Here is an 18084-nt window from a genome sequence, read left to right as displayed (position 1 = left end):
GAAGAGGATGAGGAGGAAGAAGAAGATGAGGATGAGGATGAAGAAGAAGAGGATGAGGATGAAGAAGAAGAGGATGAGGATGAAGAAGAGGATGAGGATGAAGAAGAAGAAGAAGAAGAGGATGAGGATGAAGAAGAAGAGGGGGATGAGGAGGAAGAAGAAGAGGATGAGGATGAAGAAGAAGAAGAAGTAGGATGAAAATAAGAAGAATTCCAGTCCAGCAAAAAGTGTCTCTGCAGAGAGCTCCGCTATTTCTGACAGTTCTCTGACAGTTCTTTGACATTTACAGCGGTTGAAACAATGTATCTATTTGTTTCTGAATAAAAACATCTGTATCCTAAATGGAAACAAATAGATACAATGTTTCAACCGCTGTAAATGTGAAGGAACTGTCAGAGAACTGTCAGAAATAGCGGAGCTCTCTGCAGGGACACTTTTTGCCGGCTGTAGAAGGGATGAAAATCGGCCGATTTTTTTTACCATTGGTGGTAACGTCGGCCACTTGAACGACCGATTGTTCGTTTTTTTAAAAGAAAAATCGGCCGATTTTCGACCCATCTATGGCCTGCATAAGGGAGGGTTATAATCCCTTTCAGATTGTTTTGCCATCATTTTCCAATTGGGGAGATTTCCCTTCACTCCCTGTCCCATAGCCAAAACAGGAATGAAAAGAATTATCTCCAAAATTAAGGAATTCCCTGGTTGCCACCAGAACTGGCTTCCCCTTTAAAATATGCCCCTCTACTATGTTCTGGGGACAACTCTTTCCCTTTCAGTGATAACCATAAACATGAGGATAAATAGAAAGGGTAAACCCTCTTAATGTAGGCACAGATATCAGTAAAAACCTGACAGGTGTTCTAATCCCTAACCACTATAACGGAAAAAAAGGGGGTTTTAAATACTTTTTTAGCTATAATTTAAATAGATTCTAAACAAATTGTTTTTTTTTTCAGCTTTCCTGAAAACCCCATGGAGAGTCCTTTGGGTGAATAATAGAAATAGACCAAGACTGCATGAGTGATGGTCAGTTTTACAGTCATTCATTTTACGGTATTTTAAAAAGTATCATTTTAGTTCATTATTAAAGTCCATTTTAGTGTAAAGTGATGGTAGGTAATGCAAACACTTAAGCTTAAGTTAAATATTTAAATACACTTAACTTATATATTTAACCAAAATAATTTGCCAACAATGTTTCTACAGCTGGTGTTAATGAACACTTTCTAGGTTGTAGCAAAAAGAACCATACACCAAGGGTTACGTATCTGAGTGTAAAAGCCCCAGAGGACCCAGGTAGATGGGGAATTACAGCTCACCCATCCATCTCCTTCTTTGTAAAAATAGAGTGGAGCATAAGGAGCCTGAAGATCCCAATGACTACTTTTGGCAATGCTCTGTCTTGTGTATCCGCTTCTGTTTTCAAGCAAATGTGTGCACAATCCCTTTAAGGTTCAACAAGCCCTTCATGCACCTGCCGGGAGCTCATTATACTTGTTGCAGGTAGAGCTGGAGAAAGACAGAACCTGTGGCTGTCAGGTGAACTCTTGTGTATATGAGCCTTCTATTAGGAACATTGTGTATCCTATGAATAAACACTTTCACACCTTTCTAGTTCAGCTGGCCATACACTAGTGGATTTCCAATTATGTATCAATAAAATTGTTTGAGTTATCAGCAAGTGCTGAGTGCCTAAAAAGTCCATGTGTGGACTTCTATCCATTTTTTGGTATTAATGCTCTTGAATTAGGACATGGCACTGTTTATGCATGTACAGGTCTCCACATGAACCACCCTTTGTGGTCTATTACTTATAGGGAATGCAGGGTCCTGGGTTTAGTAACACTGCATATACAGACTGATTTTACCGCTGTGGGTTTAGTAACACTTTAAATGAATATTTAATTTGCTTTTACAACGGTAGAGAAATCATTAAAAAAAAGTCCCCCGGCAAGATAAAGGCATAATGTGCTAGTATGTACCACATACTGTACTAGCACATTATGACAGACTTACCTGTAAAAGGGATCCCTCCAGCGGTGCTCTGTCACTGCTGACAGGGCTTCCATCTTCAGCCGGCCATTTGAATGGCTGAGCCATGAGGATGTTACACCCGCACATGCACACGGGAGTCACCATCGCGGCACAGCACCCTGGATTGACAGCACATTCAGTGTGCCCTCAGTTCAGAGCTCATGCGCTGGTGACGTCATTAGCTGCAGAAATTGTGAATATCTCCTTAAGCACGTCAAGTCCGGACACTTTCACTTCCTTCCTGTCCAGGCCAATTGTCAGCTTTCAGTGCTGTCACACTTTGAATGACAATTGCGCGGTCCAACAACACTGTAACCATATGAATTTTTTAGCATTGTTTTGAGACAGATAAAACTTTATTTTGATGGTATTTATTCACCACTGGCATTTTTATTTTTTTTGCTATATAAATGAAAAAAAGTGTTTTTTTTTTATAAAATTTTGCAAATAACTAATCTTCATAAATCTTGGCCAAAATGTATTCAGTTATCTTTTTAGTAAAAAACAAAATAACCCAAATTAGTTGCAGCCATTGAGAAATACTGTGTGAGCTGTGATTGGTCACAGCTTGTCACATGGTACAAGGCTGTTGTGAATAGCCTTGTACCATGTGACCTCTGCGATCATTCACAGATTTCACACGTAGTAAGCAATGATGTCAGAAGTGACATCTTGCTAACTACTATTCATGTGATCACTGATTGGCCAATTAGTGATCACATGATCTGGACCTCACACAGAGGTCCTGTACAGCAATCTGTGTTCCGCTGTGCCCTCCGGACACAGCGTGCACCGTATCGTGGTGCCACGCGCTCCTGGGGAGCGTGCACAGGCTAAAATGGCGGGCGGCGTTTATGAACGGCAACTCACCCCTACACTGCTCCCGTCCGGCCCATGTATATAAACGGCCGGACGGGAAGTGGACAATAGCGCATGTTTAGGAGAAATTCATTGTGCCTACAGGCAGGGGAGGACTGACCATTTGGAAACTTGGGCACTGCCTGAGGGCCCGGGGTCAGTAGGGGGCCCCATGAGATGCCCCTGGTTCCTTCTTTCATAGGCTTTTTTGAGTTTGGGCAAGCACACAGGGGCCCCATGATCCCCTATTGCCCGGGGGCCCCATGGGTTGTCAGTCCGCCCCTGCCTACAGGTAAGATTTATTATAAGCATACCTGTAGGTACAATTGACCAAGCGGAGTTTACTACAACTTTATCATTTGATTTAGGAATGAATGTCATTTATCAAATGTAAACAAATTATCCATCTTATTCCTTAAAAATTTGTTCATGGCTATAGTGGACAACAAACGTTGATTTCACCTCACTAAATTTTAGAAAATTGAGTAAAAGTCACTGCTCTTTTCACATTGTCCCTTACAATGTGATTCCTAGAAAACTCAAATAAAGAAAAAAGAGTTTGTGTAAAAAAAGTATGCAGCGCTAATAAAGCTAATAAGAACAAATGGAAAATCAAAACATAAGTTGCACAATAGCATAAGTGAAAAAACTCAATCTTATTCTGGATGTAAGTTTATCCGTTACCTGTACATGCTGTAAGTTTGCTTATTAAAGATATACTACACTATCAGAAGCTTCTCTGGGTCTCATCTATTGCATGGGAGCCCGCTTTTGAAGGTTCCTGCTGGTTTGGAGTGATGTGTGCATTGGGGATGGACTTGGAGCACCCTGAGACCAGGTTGTGACTACTGAGTATACCTGTCAGTGGTAGGGGTGTTCGCCAGGGGCTCCCACAGGGGAGAGCCTGATAAGAGGAGGTTGGGTGACCTCGACGGGATGGATGGATGGCTGATCAGGTGCGAGGTCAGACAAGCCGGGTCGGTAGCCGTGGGGCGGTGCGGTACAAAGCAGCGGGCAGAGAATAGTCGGGTCACACGCCAGGTTAGTAACAGAAGATCAGATCCAATAGGGGGCATCCAGGAGAGAGGTCAGGCAAGCCAAGGGTCAGAGCAGGAGAATACAGCGTGGTCAGGTACAATCCGGGTCAGCAACTTACAGGATACAGGTTCACAGGTTCAGGAATGCAGGTAAGACCAGAAGGCACTCAATGACAGTTCAGGGCCGTTTAAATATCGCGCCCTGCGCTGTCATTGGTACCAGGCGCGCACCCGCGGCTCCTAGTGCGCATGTGCGAGCTCAGACGCCGCGGCCGGCCTGGACCTAGTGCCCGCGTCCCTGCACAAGGCGGCGCACTGCGCCTGTGCCGGGACCAGCGTTGCGGTGATCCCTGACATTGCCCCCCCCTACGGGCAACCTCCGGATGCCCACCCGATCTCTCCACCACGGGTGATCACGAAGAAACCCCCGGACAAGCCTAGGTGCATGAACATTTTGGGCCGCTTCCCAGGAATTGTCCTCTGGACCATAGCCCTTCCATTTAATTAGGAACTGGGTCTGACCCCCCCTCCTTCGGCACTTCAGGATTGCTTCTACCTCAAATTCTGCTTGCTCTTCGATAGTTATGGCCTCCAGAGGTCTGGACTCTCGATCTGGAAAGGGATCTGGGACCACTGGTTTCAGCAGGGACACGTGGAATACTGGGTGGATCTTAAACGTCTCAGGGAGGATGAGCTCGTATGCCACTTTGTTAATCATTCGCTTCACACAGAAAGGGCCTACAAACTTCGGTCCCAATTTCCTTGAAGGACACAACATTTTCAAATTCGTTGTCGCCAACCAGACCTTATCCCCAGGTTGCAGCACCAGGTCCCCCCTTCGCTTCTTATCAAAAGCCTTCTTGTTATCCTCCTGGGCCCGAGAGATGGCCTCCTGAAGTAATTTGTTGTTGGTGGAGAAAAAAGTAAGCGCGTCTTGTGTGGCCGGAACTGGACACTCGGGGACCAGATCAGGAAGGAAAACGGTGAAATCCATAGTTTGAAAAAAAACGGGGATTGCCCCGTTGCTGAATGATTTGCATTGTTGTAGGCAAATTCTGCCAAGGGTAAGAGCGTCAGCCAATTATCCTGTAGGAAGGACGTGTAGCATCGCAGGTATTGCTCCAGGGTCTGGTTAGTCCTCTCTGTTTGCCCATTGGTCTGTGGGTGGAACGCGGAGGAAAGGGACAGTTTGATATCCAATGCCTTGCATAGAGCCCTCCAAAATTTAGAAGTGAATTGGACTCCTCGATCCGAGACGATGTCTTCTGGAACTCCGTGTAATCGTACTATTTCCTGAATGAAGATTCGTGCAGTCTCGGATGCCGACGGAGTATTCTTCAAGGGTAAGAAGTGGGCCATCTTAGATAGTCGATCGATGACCACAAGGATCACGGCGTGGCCCTGGGACGGAGGGAGCTCGACTATAAAGTCCATTGCGATCCTTTGCCATGGTCGTTCAGGTATCGGCAGTGGGCGCAGCAGTCCCCAAGCCTTGTTTCTTGAAGGTTTGTGTCAGGAATGGACTCAGCATTGGTGGTGGGACTCGCCTGCTGTGTGGGCTGCAGTACCAGAGCTGACCAGCGGGTGCTCTCAGCAATGGACTCAGCACTGGTGGTGGGACTTACCTGCCGTGTGGGCTGCAGTACCAGAGCTGACCAGCGGGTGCTCTTAGCAGCCAGAAGCTTACAATCAGCCAAACCTGGGGCTGATTACAGAAAGGTGTATATAAGGCATGACCAGGCCTGTGCTCTGGGCCTTGGTGTATGTTTTCCTATGAGCCTCTGTACCTGTGTTCCTGCTTCGTTGCTGACCCGGCTTGATCCTGATCTCTGTTGACCGTCTCCTGTTCTGACTACTGGCTCATCCCTGACTATTCTTCTGCCTACTCCTATGCTGTTTGACCTCCTGTTTCTGTACCTTGGCTTGTGACCCGCTTACTCTTTGCCTGCTACTCTGTACTGATCTGCCTCCACCGTTACCGACCCGGCTTGTCTGACCACGCTAACTACTCTGCCATCCATCCATCCTGCACGGATCCAGCCGTACCTGCACATACCTCTGGCGGATCCCTCTACCACTAGCAGGTGTACTCGGGGGCCGCGACCTGGTCTCAGTCCTGCGCCAAGTCCATCCCCACCATCAGGGGCTCTGGTGAAAAGGCAGACTGGGGCTTAGACTCCGCGCCCTGGGGAATCCTGCCCTGAGGACCGCTAGAGGTACCACCAAACGGTCATCAAAGAACCCTACGGCCGGCCTGACCGTTCCACCTCTCCAGCCCTGACTACGCCTGTGTTCCTGCACCTCCTAAAGATTAGTGGAAGGTTGGTTTGCTCACTGTGCGTTTATATAGATATATATCTGGGTGGCTAATAATAAACTGTATTGTATTGTACCTGAGACCTGCGTTTCCCTGTGTCAGTCCACACCTTTCTGGTCATTCCTTGATTCCTGACAGTTTGTTTCTTTGACAGACGGCGCAGGATTTAACGTAATGTTTGCAGTCCTTAGCCATGCTCGGCCACCAAAATGAGCGTTGGAGAAGATCCAGGGTTTTTGTTAGGACAAAGTGTCCTGCCATCGGGTGATCATGACAATGTCCGAAGACTAAAGTTCAGACTTCTTCAGGTACCGCGATCAACCCCTCCTTCCATAGGAGTCCTCCCTTGTTCTGCAGGGACACCCCAGATGGGGCTGACGTTGCCGTAGATGCGTCCAGGAGTTTCGACCGAAGCTCCGTTTGGACGGCCAAGAAGTTCCCTGAGGACAGAATGGTATCGGGTACTGGTTCTTCCTTGGGGTCCTCAAACATGCGTGACAGTGCGTCGGGCTTCGTGTTCTTGGAACCAGGTCTGTATGTTATATGAAAGGAGAACCTGGAGAAAAAGACTGCCTATCTCGCCTGTCGCGGGTGTAACCGTTTGGCCGTTCTCAGATACTCTAGGTTTTTATGATCGGTGAAGATCAAGATTGGATGCGTGGCTCCTTCCAGCAGGTACCTCCATTCCTCTAATGCCGTTTTAATGGCCAACAGTTCTCGATCGCCAATATCATAGTTCTTCTCGGCCGGAGTAAGCTTCCTTGAAAAGAATGCTACAGGGTGTAGGAGTTCCTTGGTGCCTTTTCGCTGGGACAGGATGGATCCTACCGCATTCTCAGACGCATCTACTTCCAGTATGTAAGGCAGGGATGTGTCTGGATGGCCGAGAATGGGTGCTGTGGTGAACAATTTATTCAGGGCCTCAAAGGCTTCCTGGGCCTCTGGTGTCCATCTGAAGCGGGTTCCTTGTTTGGTCAACTGAGTTATGGGGGAGACCAGACCTGAGAAGTTCCTAATAAACTTTCTGCAAAAGTTCGAAAACCCAATAAAATGTTGGATGCCCTTTTTATCTGTGGGAACTGGCCAATCCAGAATTGCTGAGGCCTTCTGAGGGTCCATCGCGACCCCCGTGGTGGAGATAATCAGACCCAAAAAAGTAATACTGGGCTGCTCAAAGCTGCACTTGTCAGCTTTGGCATATAGCCCATGCAGGCGCAACTGCCCTAAAACCTTTGCCACATGAATCCTGTGAGCCTTAAGTGAGGGTGAAAAGATCAGTAAGTCATCCAAATAGACGATTACAAAAACATCAAGGTAGTCCCTGAATAGATAGCTCACAAAATGCTGGATTGTGGCTGGGGCATTGCACAGCCAAAATGGCATGACCAGATATTCAAAGTGCCCAAAATGAGTACGGAACACTGTCTTCCACTCGTCCCCCCTCCCCTAGGCTCAGTCATGGCCTTCTGGTACTGTAAGGGACCGCCTGGCGGCGCCACTAGCACTCCACTGATCAGGTGTCCCCAGAGCATGGAATCTAAGCCCCAGAGTACTTGTTCACCAGGGCCCCTGATGGTGGGGATGGACTTGGAGCACTCTGAGACCAGGTCGTGACTACTGAGTATACCTGTCAGTGGTAGGGGTGTTTGCCAGGGGCTCCCACAGGGAAGAGCCTGATATGAGGAGGTCGGGCGACCCCGACGGGATGGATGGCTGAGCAGGTGCAAGGTCAGACAAGCCGGGTCGGTAGCCGTGGGGACGGTGCGGTACAAAGCAGAAAATAGTCGGGTCACACGCCAGGTCAGTAACAGAAGATCAGATCCAAAAGGGGGCATCCAGGAGAGAGGTCAGGCAAGCCAAGGGTCAGAGCAGGAGAATACAGCGTGGTCAGGTACAATCCGGGTCAGCAACTTACAGGATACAGGTTCACAGGTTCAGGAATGCAGGTAAGACCAGAAGGCACTCAATGACAGTTCAGGGCCGTTTAAATATCGCGCCCTGCACTGTCATTGGTGCCAGGCACGCGCCCGCGGCATACCTGTAGGTACAATTGACCAAGCGGAGTTTACTACAACTTTATCATTTGATTTAGGAATGAATGTCATTTATCAAATGTAAACAAATTATCCATCTTATTCCTTAAAAATTTGTTCATGGCTATAGTGGACAACAAACGTTGATTTCACCTCACTAAATTTTAGAAAATTGAGTAAAAGTCACTGCTCTTTTCACATTGTCCCTTACAATGTGATTCCTAGAAAACTCAAATAAAGAAAAAAGAGTTTGTGTAAAAAAAGTATGCAGCGCTAATAAAGCTAATAAGAACAAATGGAAAATCAAAACATAAGTTGCACAATAGCATAAGTGAAAAAACTCGATCTTATTCTGGATGTAAGTTTATCCGTTATCTGTACATGCTGTAAGTTTGCTTATTAAAGATATACTACACTATCAGAAGCTTCTCTGGGTCTCATCTATTGCATGGGAGCCCGCTTTTGAAGGTTCCTGCTGGTTTGGAGTGATGTGTGCATTGGGGATGGACTTGGAGCACCCTGAGACCAGGTTGTGACTACTGAGTATACCTGTCAGTGGTAGGGGTGTTCGCCAGGGGCTCCCACAGGGGAGAGCCTGATAAGAGGAGGTTGGGTGACCTCGACGGGATGGATGGATGGCTGATCAGGTGCGAGGTCAGACAAGCCGGGTCGGTAGCCGTGGGGACGGTGCGGTACAAAGCAGCGGGCAGAGAATAGTCGGGTCACACGCCAGGTTAGTAACAGAAGATCAGATCCAATAGGGGGCATCCGGGAGAGAGGTCAGGCAAGCCAAGGGTCAGAGCAGGAGAATACAGCGTGGTCAGGTACAATCCGGGTCAGCAACTTACAGGATACAGGTTCACAGGTTCAGGAATGCAGGTAAGACCAGAAGGCACTCAATGACAGTTCAGGGCCGTTTAAATATCGCGCCCTGCGCTGTCATTGGTGCCAGGCACGCGCCCGCGGCTCCTAGTGCGCATGCGCGAGTTTGGATGCCTGGACCTAGTGCCTGCATCCCTGCACAAGGTGGCGCAATGCGCCTGCGCTGGGACCAGCGCCGTGGTGATCCCCTTACATGGACTTATCCCATCAGAGTGTCCCCTCACATGGACTGATCCCATCGGAATGTCCCCTCACATGGACTGATCCCATCGGAGTGTCCCCTCACATGGACTGATCCCATCGGAGTGTCCCCTCACATGGACTGATCCCATCGGAGTGTCCCCTCACATGGACTGATCCCATCGGAGTGTCCCCTCACATGGACTGATCCCATCGGAGTGTCCCCTCACATGGACTGATCCCATCGGAGTGTCCCCTCACATGGACTGATCCCATCGGAGTGCCCCCTCACATGGACTGATCCCATCGGAGTGCCCCCTCTGTAACACTAAACTGATGACCTGTAGAGGCTTTTGAAGTGTCGCCTATAGAAAATATAAGGTACTGACGTTTGTCGCCATTTCACAGGTACATGTAAATTTAATGTTTGACATGCTAGGTATCTATATACTCAGCGCACCCTCGTCTTTTATATTTTACAAAAATTTTTTTGTAATTTGTTGCATTTGTTTGCCTTAAAATTCAGTTTAGTGGGTTTCTTCATGAAATTTTGCATTTCCTAGACCTTTGTGGTAATATTGTGCGACATAAAGAATTTGAACTACCCCTATTTCATTCTTTAGGGTGTCTGCTTTCAAAAAATGTATAATGTTTGGGGGTTTTGTGTAATCTTCAGGCCTAAAATGATTTTGCAAACTTGTTCAAAAAAATGCAAAAACGGTTCTGGCAGTGAAAGGGCTAAAATTGTTCAGAATAGCTTGCAGTCTGCCCAAAGACCAAACAAACATCTAAAAAATAGTAAGATTTATTTATTTTTTTAAACAAGAGTTTTAGATTTGCTTTGTAATTGGGTACCCATAGTAAACATATAGTGGGGGTTTCACAAATTTGACTGCAAATGTAGAACTAGACTTTAGACCTCATGCAAACTTGGTGATTAGCCCCAGTGTATGAGGCTTCTGTGTTTAGGTGTCGACAGGTTTCAGAGGTGCACTGTCCAACCTCGCTGCAAGCAGTCCGCGTTACGAGCATTCGTCTCTGGGCGCTCACTGCCCTTTCAGCCCTCTAAGCTAAAACATCTGCATACTGGGACTGTATGTACTGTATACAAGTCAGCAATTCAGTTCTAAAAACATTAAAGTATGGTGGCTATGGAGGACAAGATAGGCAACCAGTACTGGATCTGGGACTAAGCTGGGCCTCAGCAGGGTCATAGTTCTGTATGAGTCTCTTAGACTTTTTTCTTAATTACAAGCATGCAGGTAATAGACAGAAAATAGGGACAGAGGGTCTTACCTTGCAGAAGGCAAGCAGTGCCTCCCTAGGTGGCTCATTCTCTGGGTGACATGCTGCAGATAAGTAAATTACACATTTTAGACCAATTTTAAGTATATAGGAGACATAAACAGATGAGTAAAGCCTGTAGAAATGACTGAAGATGCCATAACCCATAAGGTTAGTCCACCCAAGGGTGATATTGTTGTTGTGGGTTGAGCCTTGTTGCATGAATCAGCCCCTGGCCTCGTATATTTATTTTATGGGTGTTCCTGCTCCTTCTGTTACATTTTCCATAGTATAAAATAGAAGAGTGGAGACCCCTCATAATGGGCACTGCAGGGGTATAGACCCAGGACTTCAGAGGTCTCATCTTTAGAGCCCTTAAAGTAGAAATAAAGGCAAAGCTTTTTTTTTTAATTTCCAATAGGGTAAAGGGGGGTTTTAACACTTGTCAGTTTTATTTTGGTCATCTGTGTCCCATTGGGGAGATTTCCTTTCATTTCCTATCCCATGGCCAAAAAAGGAAGTGAAAGGAAACCCTGGCTGTCATCAAAACTAGTGTCCCCCTTGGAAGATTTCCTCTCTATTCCTGGTATGGTCACAAAACTAAATTTGGGATTTTCTTTTACTTTCGGTGATAATAATAAACCAGGCAAATAGAGAGGGTGAATCTCCCTAAAGGGGACAGAGGGGCGGACTGACAACTCATGGGGCCCTCGGGCAATAGGGGATCACGGGGCCCGTGTGTCCTTGCCCAAACTCAAAAAAACCTATGAAAAAGGTACCAGAGGCATCTCATGGGGACCCCTACTGACCCCGGGCCTTCGGGCAGTGCCCGCGTTTCCAAATGATTAGTCCGCCCATGGGGGACACAGACAGCAATAAAAACCTGACAGGTGTTCTAAACCCTCTCCACTCAATTCAAAACTACAAAGTTTTGCCTGTAGGTATACTTTAAGAGATACACAGAACCGCCAGGTGATCTCTCTTTAGCATAAACCCAAACTTTACGGGTGGACCGATCTTTCAATAACACATGTGAATAAATAGGATCGATAATAAATAAATAAAGATTTAGACTTCGTTCACACAGGCGTACTGCCGCTTTTAGCCACAGGTGTTCATGCATCCCCATGCGGGCAGTCCCATTCATGTCAATTGGGACACAGAGCTGCATGGACACAGCCACTGCTCTCAATCTGACAGCTGTGTGGGTGTACAGCCCCAAACGCACACTTCTGCATTTCTGACTGCACCCCCGCATCTGCATGGCACCCACCTGAACACCTGGGCATCCCCCTGTGGTCATACATGGCCCTCTCACAGGTATACACTGCAGCACACCTATGTGATCGAGGCATAGAAAGTAAAAAGATTTTTTGTTACAACATCAAAGTGAAAGATAGAACACCAACAGGTCAGAAAAAGAATTGAAAAATTCAAAAACAGAATCACCGAGTTGGAAAAAGGATCACCCGCTTGTGTCAGTGTTTTGTTGAATCAATTTTTGCTTTAACCACTTGCCTTCCGGAAGATTTACCCCCCTTCCTAAGCAGGCCATTTTTTACAATACAGCGCTGTGTTATTTTAACTGGCAATTGTGCAGTCATGCAACGCTGAACATAAATGAAATTTATGTCATTTTGTTTCCCCACAAATAGGTATTTGATCACCTCTGCGGTTTTTATTTTTTACACTATAATGAAAACAAAATACTGACAATTTTGTAAAAGCAAAACAACATTTTTTACTTTTTGCTCTAAAACATATTAATTACAAAAAAATAAATACATTTCATCATAAATTTAGGCCAAAATGTATTCTGCTACATGTCTTTGCTAAAAAAAAATCCCAATAAGTGTATATTAATTGGTTTACGTGAAAGTTATAGCATCTACAAGATGGCGGCACATACGTATAATTAATTTTTTTTTTTTATACTAGTAATGGCGGTGATCAGCGACTTATAGCGAAACTGTGGGTCTGCAGTGGGCAATCTAACACTGGGGGAGACTAACTGCCACTGACCAGTGACACTAATACAGTGATCAGTGCTAATAAAAAGCACTGACACTGTACTAATGACACTGGGCAGGAAGGGGTTAACATCTGGGGCGATCAAAGGGTTAACTGTGGGTTAGGGAGTGATTTTTTTGTGTACTGTGTTGTGTTTTACTAAGCAAACCTGCTGCTTTCTAGATCTCTGCTGTGCAGCATGTCAATGCTGACAGGAGAAAGATCTGTGTTGTTTACACATAGGTCTCTCCCCTCTCAGCTTTGCAGTTGATCACCTAGTCCTGGCCAAAAATCACCAGTCAGGACCTGGTGATTGACATCCTCAGGAGCCAATAGCAGAACGGGTAGGGCACCGCACACGAAAACCCCCTACCTGGAACTACAAAATCACATATATTTACGTGATTTTGCAAAGCTGCCCTGTAGCAGTATATCTGCTATGGGGCGGCAGGCAAGCGGATAATTAAAGCCATTAGTCTGTTGGGATAGGTCTCCACTAACTTTGCACATCTAGACTTGGCAATATTTGCCCGCTCTTCTTTGCAGAACTGCTCAAGTTCACTTTAATTTGATGGTGACTGTTTGTGGACTGCAGTCTTAAATCATTCCACAGAGTTTCAAAGGGGTTTAAGTCTGGGCTCTGACTAGGCCATGCAAGGACGTTCACCTTTTTCTCCTCCAACCACTGTATGGCCATTTTTGCTGTGTGCTTTGGGTCATTATCATGTTGGAAGGTAAACCTTCTCACTGACAACTTTCTGGCAGAAGGCAGCATATTTTCCTCAAGAATGTGATGGTTTTTCACCCCATCCATCTTTCCTTCTATCCTGACAAGTGCTCCAATCCCTGCTGCACAGAAGCCCCCCATAACAGGATATTACCACCTCCATACTTTACTGTAGGAACGGTGGTATTTGGATGGTGAGATGTATTGGATTTCCGTCAGACACATTTTATCCTTCTAGTCAAGTAAAAACTGAGGCGAAGGCTCTGCAGTGCCAGGTAGGGCTACACAGTGAAGATCCCCGAAGTAGGGCTGAAGGAGGTTCACATTGGTAGCAAAACTGAGCATGTACCATAAATCAACCTCCCTTCACGTAACCTTTTGCCAACCATGTAGCCCATATCTGCAATAGCAAGAAAAAGTGGGCCTCAGCACCCCGCGTCGGCACATATACACCCACAACAGCAATTAGCAAGCTCACTGCACATTACTTTTACAGTCTTTACGGATGTAAAAGCAGTCAGTGTAAAAAAAAAAATCATCACCCCCCACAAGTAGTACAGTGTCACCATGGTGACACTGTACAGTAATGCCCGTAGCGAAAAAAGGAAAGGAAAATTAGCGCAGGGCAGGCATGACTAGGCCTAGAGTGGGAAGGAGAGTAAGAAAGGGTTAATGATGTGCCAGGGGGGTGTGGAAAAGGATAGATGGGTGTGCTGGTTGGTGGAGAGAGAGCGTGGGTGGGCTCTGCCGCACCTTAGGGTGGGGTGTCCCAGGGGGGGGGAGGCATCATTTCGGACCTGGACGTTGGTGAGTGAGATTCATTCCCTCCCAACACCAGCATTTGTTAGGGCCTTTTCCCTGGGGGTCTCGTTGCGGTCTTTGGGGGGCTGTCATGGATGGCTTGGTGGCCCAGCTGCGTGCGGCGGCAGCCTCTCATGGGATGGACTGGCTGCAGAGCCGGGTTTCTGCCTTTCTGCAGGACCCGGGCGTGTCCCTGGACCCGGGCTTCTCGCTGGGCCCGGGCTCATCACCAGAGGGAGAGGGGCGGGTGCGCCCACGTGCTCGGGGGTCTCGGCCTCCGGAGCGCTGTAGTCCGGGCTCCCCCTCCCCCAGAGCTCAGCGCCGGGTGCCTGCCTTCATGCAGGACCCGGGTTTGTCCCAGGACCCGGGTCTTTCACAGGACCCGGCCTCATCACCAGCGGGAGGGGGGCGGGTGCGCCCACGTGCTCGGAGGTCTCGGCCTCCGGAGCGCTTTAGTCCGGGCTCCCCCTCCCCCAGAGTTCAGCGCCACACAGGGAGCCCCGTTCGGGACCCTCCGGCCCCGCTGGCAGGGCGCTCCAATGCCTCTGCTCGCGGGGAGGCCGGGAGGAATCCCCGGCAACGGCGGAGCTCGGCGGGCGGGGTCTCGCGGGGAGGAAGCCCCTCCCCCCCGCCCGCGCGGCTGAGGAAGCAGGATGTCGCCGGCTCCTCCACTGACCAGGTGCCTGTCAGGGAGGGAGCCCAACGAGGGAGACGCAGCGCTGCGGCTGCCGGGCTGTCCCCTGCTGCGGCCGGCAGGCCCCATGGGAAGCGTGGAGCGGCGGCTCCGAAGAGCCTCAGGCTGGATGGAAGTGCTGCCGGGGGCGTGTCTGGTCGGACCCCAGGGACGTCGATGGGCGTGGCTGGTGCCGGGAGGCGGAGCCAGCAGAGGCACAGCGCTCGAGGATCCGTGGCTCCTGGGACTGGGAGGCCATCCGGCCGTCGAGGGGAGGACGTGAGATCGGAGGGCGAGCTGTCGGAACCCGATGCGGGGGCGACAGCTGGCCGCTCGGCATCGCTGGACGTGGGTCGCACGGCTGATGGGACGTCTCCTGGGCAGCCTGGTGAGTTACCTTTTTCTTTTTCTTCTGCGCTAGGGGACCTGTTGGGGGGCGGGGCCTCGGCGGTGCGGGAGGTCGGCGTTCCCGATTCGGGTCGCGGGGGGGGGCTCTGCGATTTGATTTCAGGTTTGCGTACCTTGTTGCAGCGCCTTGAGCGGGGCGGTAGTGGGGTCCCTGGGCCTGCTGCGGCGTGGCTCCCGCCGGCTGGTGGGGACGGTTTACAAGTCCGAGTGCAGGACGGGGGGGCCGTGCGGAGATCGGGGGTTTCTCCTCCCTCTGGTTCTGGGCCTGCGGTGGTTGCGGCGGAATCTGATGCTTTGGGTTCCACGGCTTTGGATGGGGGTGCGGGGGTGTCCGGAGCGGTCGGCTTGGCGGACTCGGCCAAGTGCGAGGTATACGTGTGCTTCGAGGGCCCTTTAGGTGCGCACTTGCCGTTGGAGGTTCGGGAGCGGATTTGGAGCGGGGAGTATGTGGAGATCTTCACGCTCTTGCCGTTGGAGCGTTTTCCTTTGGAGGGGTTGCGGGTTGACGAGGGCAGGCGGGAGGAAGCGGAGAAGCGGCGTTTTCGCTTTATCCCGCGTACTTTTGCAAATTGGATGCAGGCGTTTGCGATCATGGCCAGTGTTATTGGGGAAAAGGCTCCTGAGCATTGCTCGGCGCTTTTTTGTTACCTTGACGCCATTAGCGAGGCTCACAGGGTTTACGGTGGGACTGCGTGGCTTCGGTATGATGAGCAGTTTCGGCAGCGGCGGGCTGTTCGCCCTTCATTGCGTTGGGACCATAAGGACATTGGTCTTTGGATGCGCCTCATGACTCCAGCGAGGCCTCCTGGTCCGTTTTTTCAGGGGGGGGCCGGTGGTTCATTCTCCCCCGGACAATCGGCCTCAAAGCGTAGGGGCTTCTGTTGGCAGTTCCAGGAAAGCGCTTGTCGTTTCGGAGGGTCCTGCCGTTTTAAGCATGAGTGTTCCGGTTGCGGCGGCTCCCATCCGTTGTCGCGCTGTTTCAAGCGGGGCAGAGGCCCTTCCGGCGAGCATGCGGGTAAGAGGGACGACACCGGTGAGGGTGGAAAGGATGCAGCCTTTCCTAGATAGATATCCTGATCGGGCAGCCGCTGTGCTGCTGGCGGCTGGTTTTTCGGAGGGTTTCCACATCCCGTGCACTTTGACTTCCGTTCCCCCCTTGGCTCGGAACTTGCGGTCGGCCTTGCGGCATGCGGAGGTTGTTTCGGTTAAGTTGCGAAAAGAAGTGGGGTTAGGTCGTATGGGCGGCCCATTTTCTTGCGCCCCGTTTTCGGATCTGGTGGTTTCCCCCTTGGGGGTGGTGCCCAAGAAGGAGCCAAATTCGTTTCGGTTAATTCATCACCTGTCTTTTCCTAAAGGGGGGTCGGTGAATGACGCTATAGATCCGCAGTCCTGTTCAGTGTCTTACACGTCGTTTGACGCAGCGGTTTTCTGGGTTCGTCGTTATGGGCGTGGTTCGCTTATGGCGAAATCGGATGTTGAGTCCGCGTTTCGATTGTTGCCGGTACATCCGGACAGTTTTCGTTTCTTGGGTTGTCATTGGGAGGGCTCGTTTTACGTTGATAGGTGCCTTCCCATGGGGTGCTCCATATCTTGCGCTTTGTTTGAGCAGTTCAGTTCGTTCGTGGAGTGGGTGGTGCGGGATGTTTCCGGGGTCAATTCTGTCATCCACTATTTGGATGATTTTCTTTGCGTGGGTCCGCCGGCTTCCAGAGTGTGCGCCGTTTTGCTGGCCACTTTGCAGCACGTTGCTGAACGTTTTGGGATTCCGCTGGCTTTGGTCAAGACGGAGGGCCCGGCTTCGGTCATTACTTTCCTGGGTATCGTTTTGGACTCTGATGCAATGGAGTGCCGGCTGCCTGAGGACAAGCTTTTGGCCCTGCAAGGGGAAATTGGTGGGGTGCTCGGCAAGCGAAAAATTCAACTGCGGGCCTTACAGTCGTTGTTGGGTAAACTGAACTTCGCTTGTCGCATCCTGCCAATGGGTCGGGTGTTTTGCCGCCGGTTGGCGGCGGCGACGGCAGGGATTACTTCCCCTTTACATTTTATTCGTTTGACTAGGGAGCATCGGGAGGATTTGCGGATTTGGCACACTTTTTTGACTTCGTTTAACGGACGGGCTTTGTGGATGTCTGGCCCGGTCAGCAATTTTGACTTGGACTTGTTCACGGATGCGGCGGCTTCCGGGGGTTATGGGGCCTTTTTTCAGGGACGGTGGAGTGCGGCTCCGTGGCCTCCTTCCTGGGTGGCGGCGGGTTTCCTTCGTAACCTGGTTCTGTTGGAACTTTTTCCGGTGGTCTTGGCGGTTGAGGTTTGGGGTGCAGATTTTCGGAATCGGAAGGTTCGTTTTCATTGCGACAATTTGGGGGTGGTTCAGGTCATCAACCGGGTGTCGGCTGCCTCACGGCCGGTGGTTGGCCTGCTTCGCCATTTAGTGTTGCGTTGCCTGCAGCTGAATGTTTTTATCCATGCGGTGCATCTCCCTGGGGTGGACAACACTTTGGCTGACGCTTTGTCTCGTTTTCAGTGGGACAAATTCCGGGAGTTGGCGCCGGCTGCGGAGCACCGTGGGGTTCCTTGTCCCGACTGGCTGTGGGAGATTGCCTTGGGGTCGTATCCGGCTGGATCCGGCGGTCGGTGAGTGAGGCGACATGGTCTGCGTACTCGTTGGTTTGGCGGGAGTGGCTGGACCTGTTACAACAGGTCGATATTGATCCCTGGGGGCCGGAGGTGCGTGTGGCATTGCTGTACTATTTGGCGAGGAATTTGGAGCGGGGGGTGTCTGCTGCGGCGGTGGATCGGCGGTTGGCTGGTTTGGCCTTCTTTTTTAAGTTACAAGGGTG

General features: G+C 49.7%; 1 protein-coding gene and 1 long non-coding RNA gene across 2 annotated transcripts in view; one reads left to right on the top strand and one right to left on the bottom strand.

Annotated features, from left to right (window-relative positions):
- The window catches only part of LOC149467300 (uncharacterized), a 65023-nt gene that overhangs the window by 35206 nt on the left and 11733 nt on the right, over positions 1-18084 (bottom strand). Inside the window, exon 3 of the long non-coding RNA XR_016311952.1 lies at positions 10638-10690. This is a non-coding gene — a long non-coding RNA (uncharacterized LOC149467300). The remainder of the gene's footprint in view (positions 1-10637; positions 10691-18084) is intronic.
- On the top strand, positions 17076-17976 carry LOC149467301 (uncharacterized). The gene has a single exon (XM_089671982.1). The coding sequence runs from the start codon at positions 17085-17087 to the stop codon at positions 17880-17882; it is 798 nt and encodes a 265-aa protein (XP_089528108.1). The 5' UTR covers positions 17076-17084; the 3' UTR covers positions 17883-17976.

Source organism: Staurois parvus, unplaced genomic scaffold (assembly GCF_062004578.1).
Source record: "Staurois parvus isolate SC_StPar_1 unplaced genomic scaffold, SC_StPar_1.0 ptg000116l, whole genome shotgun sequence".
Lineage (NCBI taxonomy): Eukaryota > Metazoa > Chordata > Amphibia > Anura > Ranidae > Staurois > Staurois parvus.
This window is presented reverse-complemented; position numbering and strand designations above follow the sequence as displayed.

Bases quoted from the DNA above. Each gene is read 5' to 3' on its own strand.
- LOC149467301 (XM_089671982.1), top strand. From the start codon at position 17,085: ATGGAGTGCCGGCTGCCTGAGGACAAGCTTTTGGCCCTGCAAGGGGAA.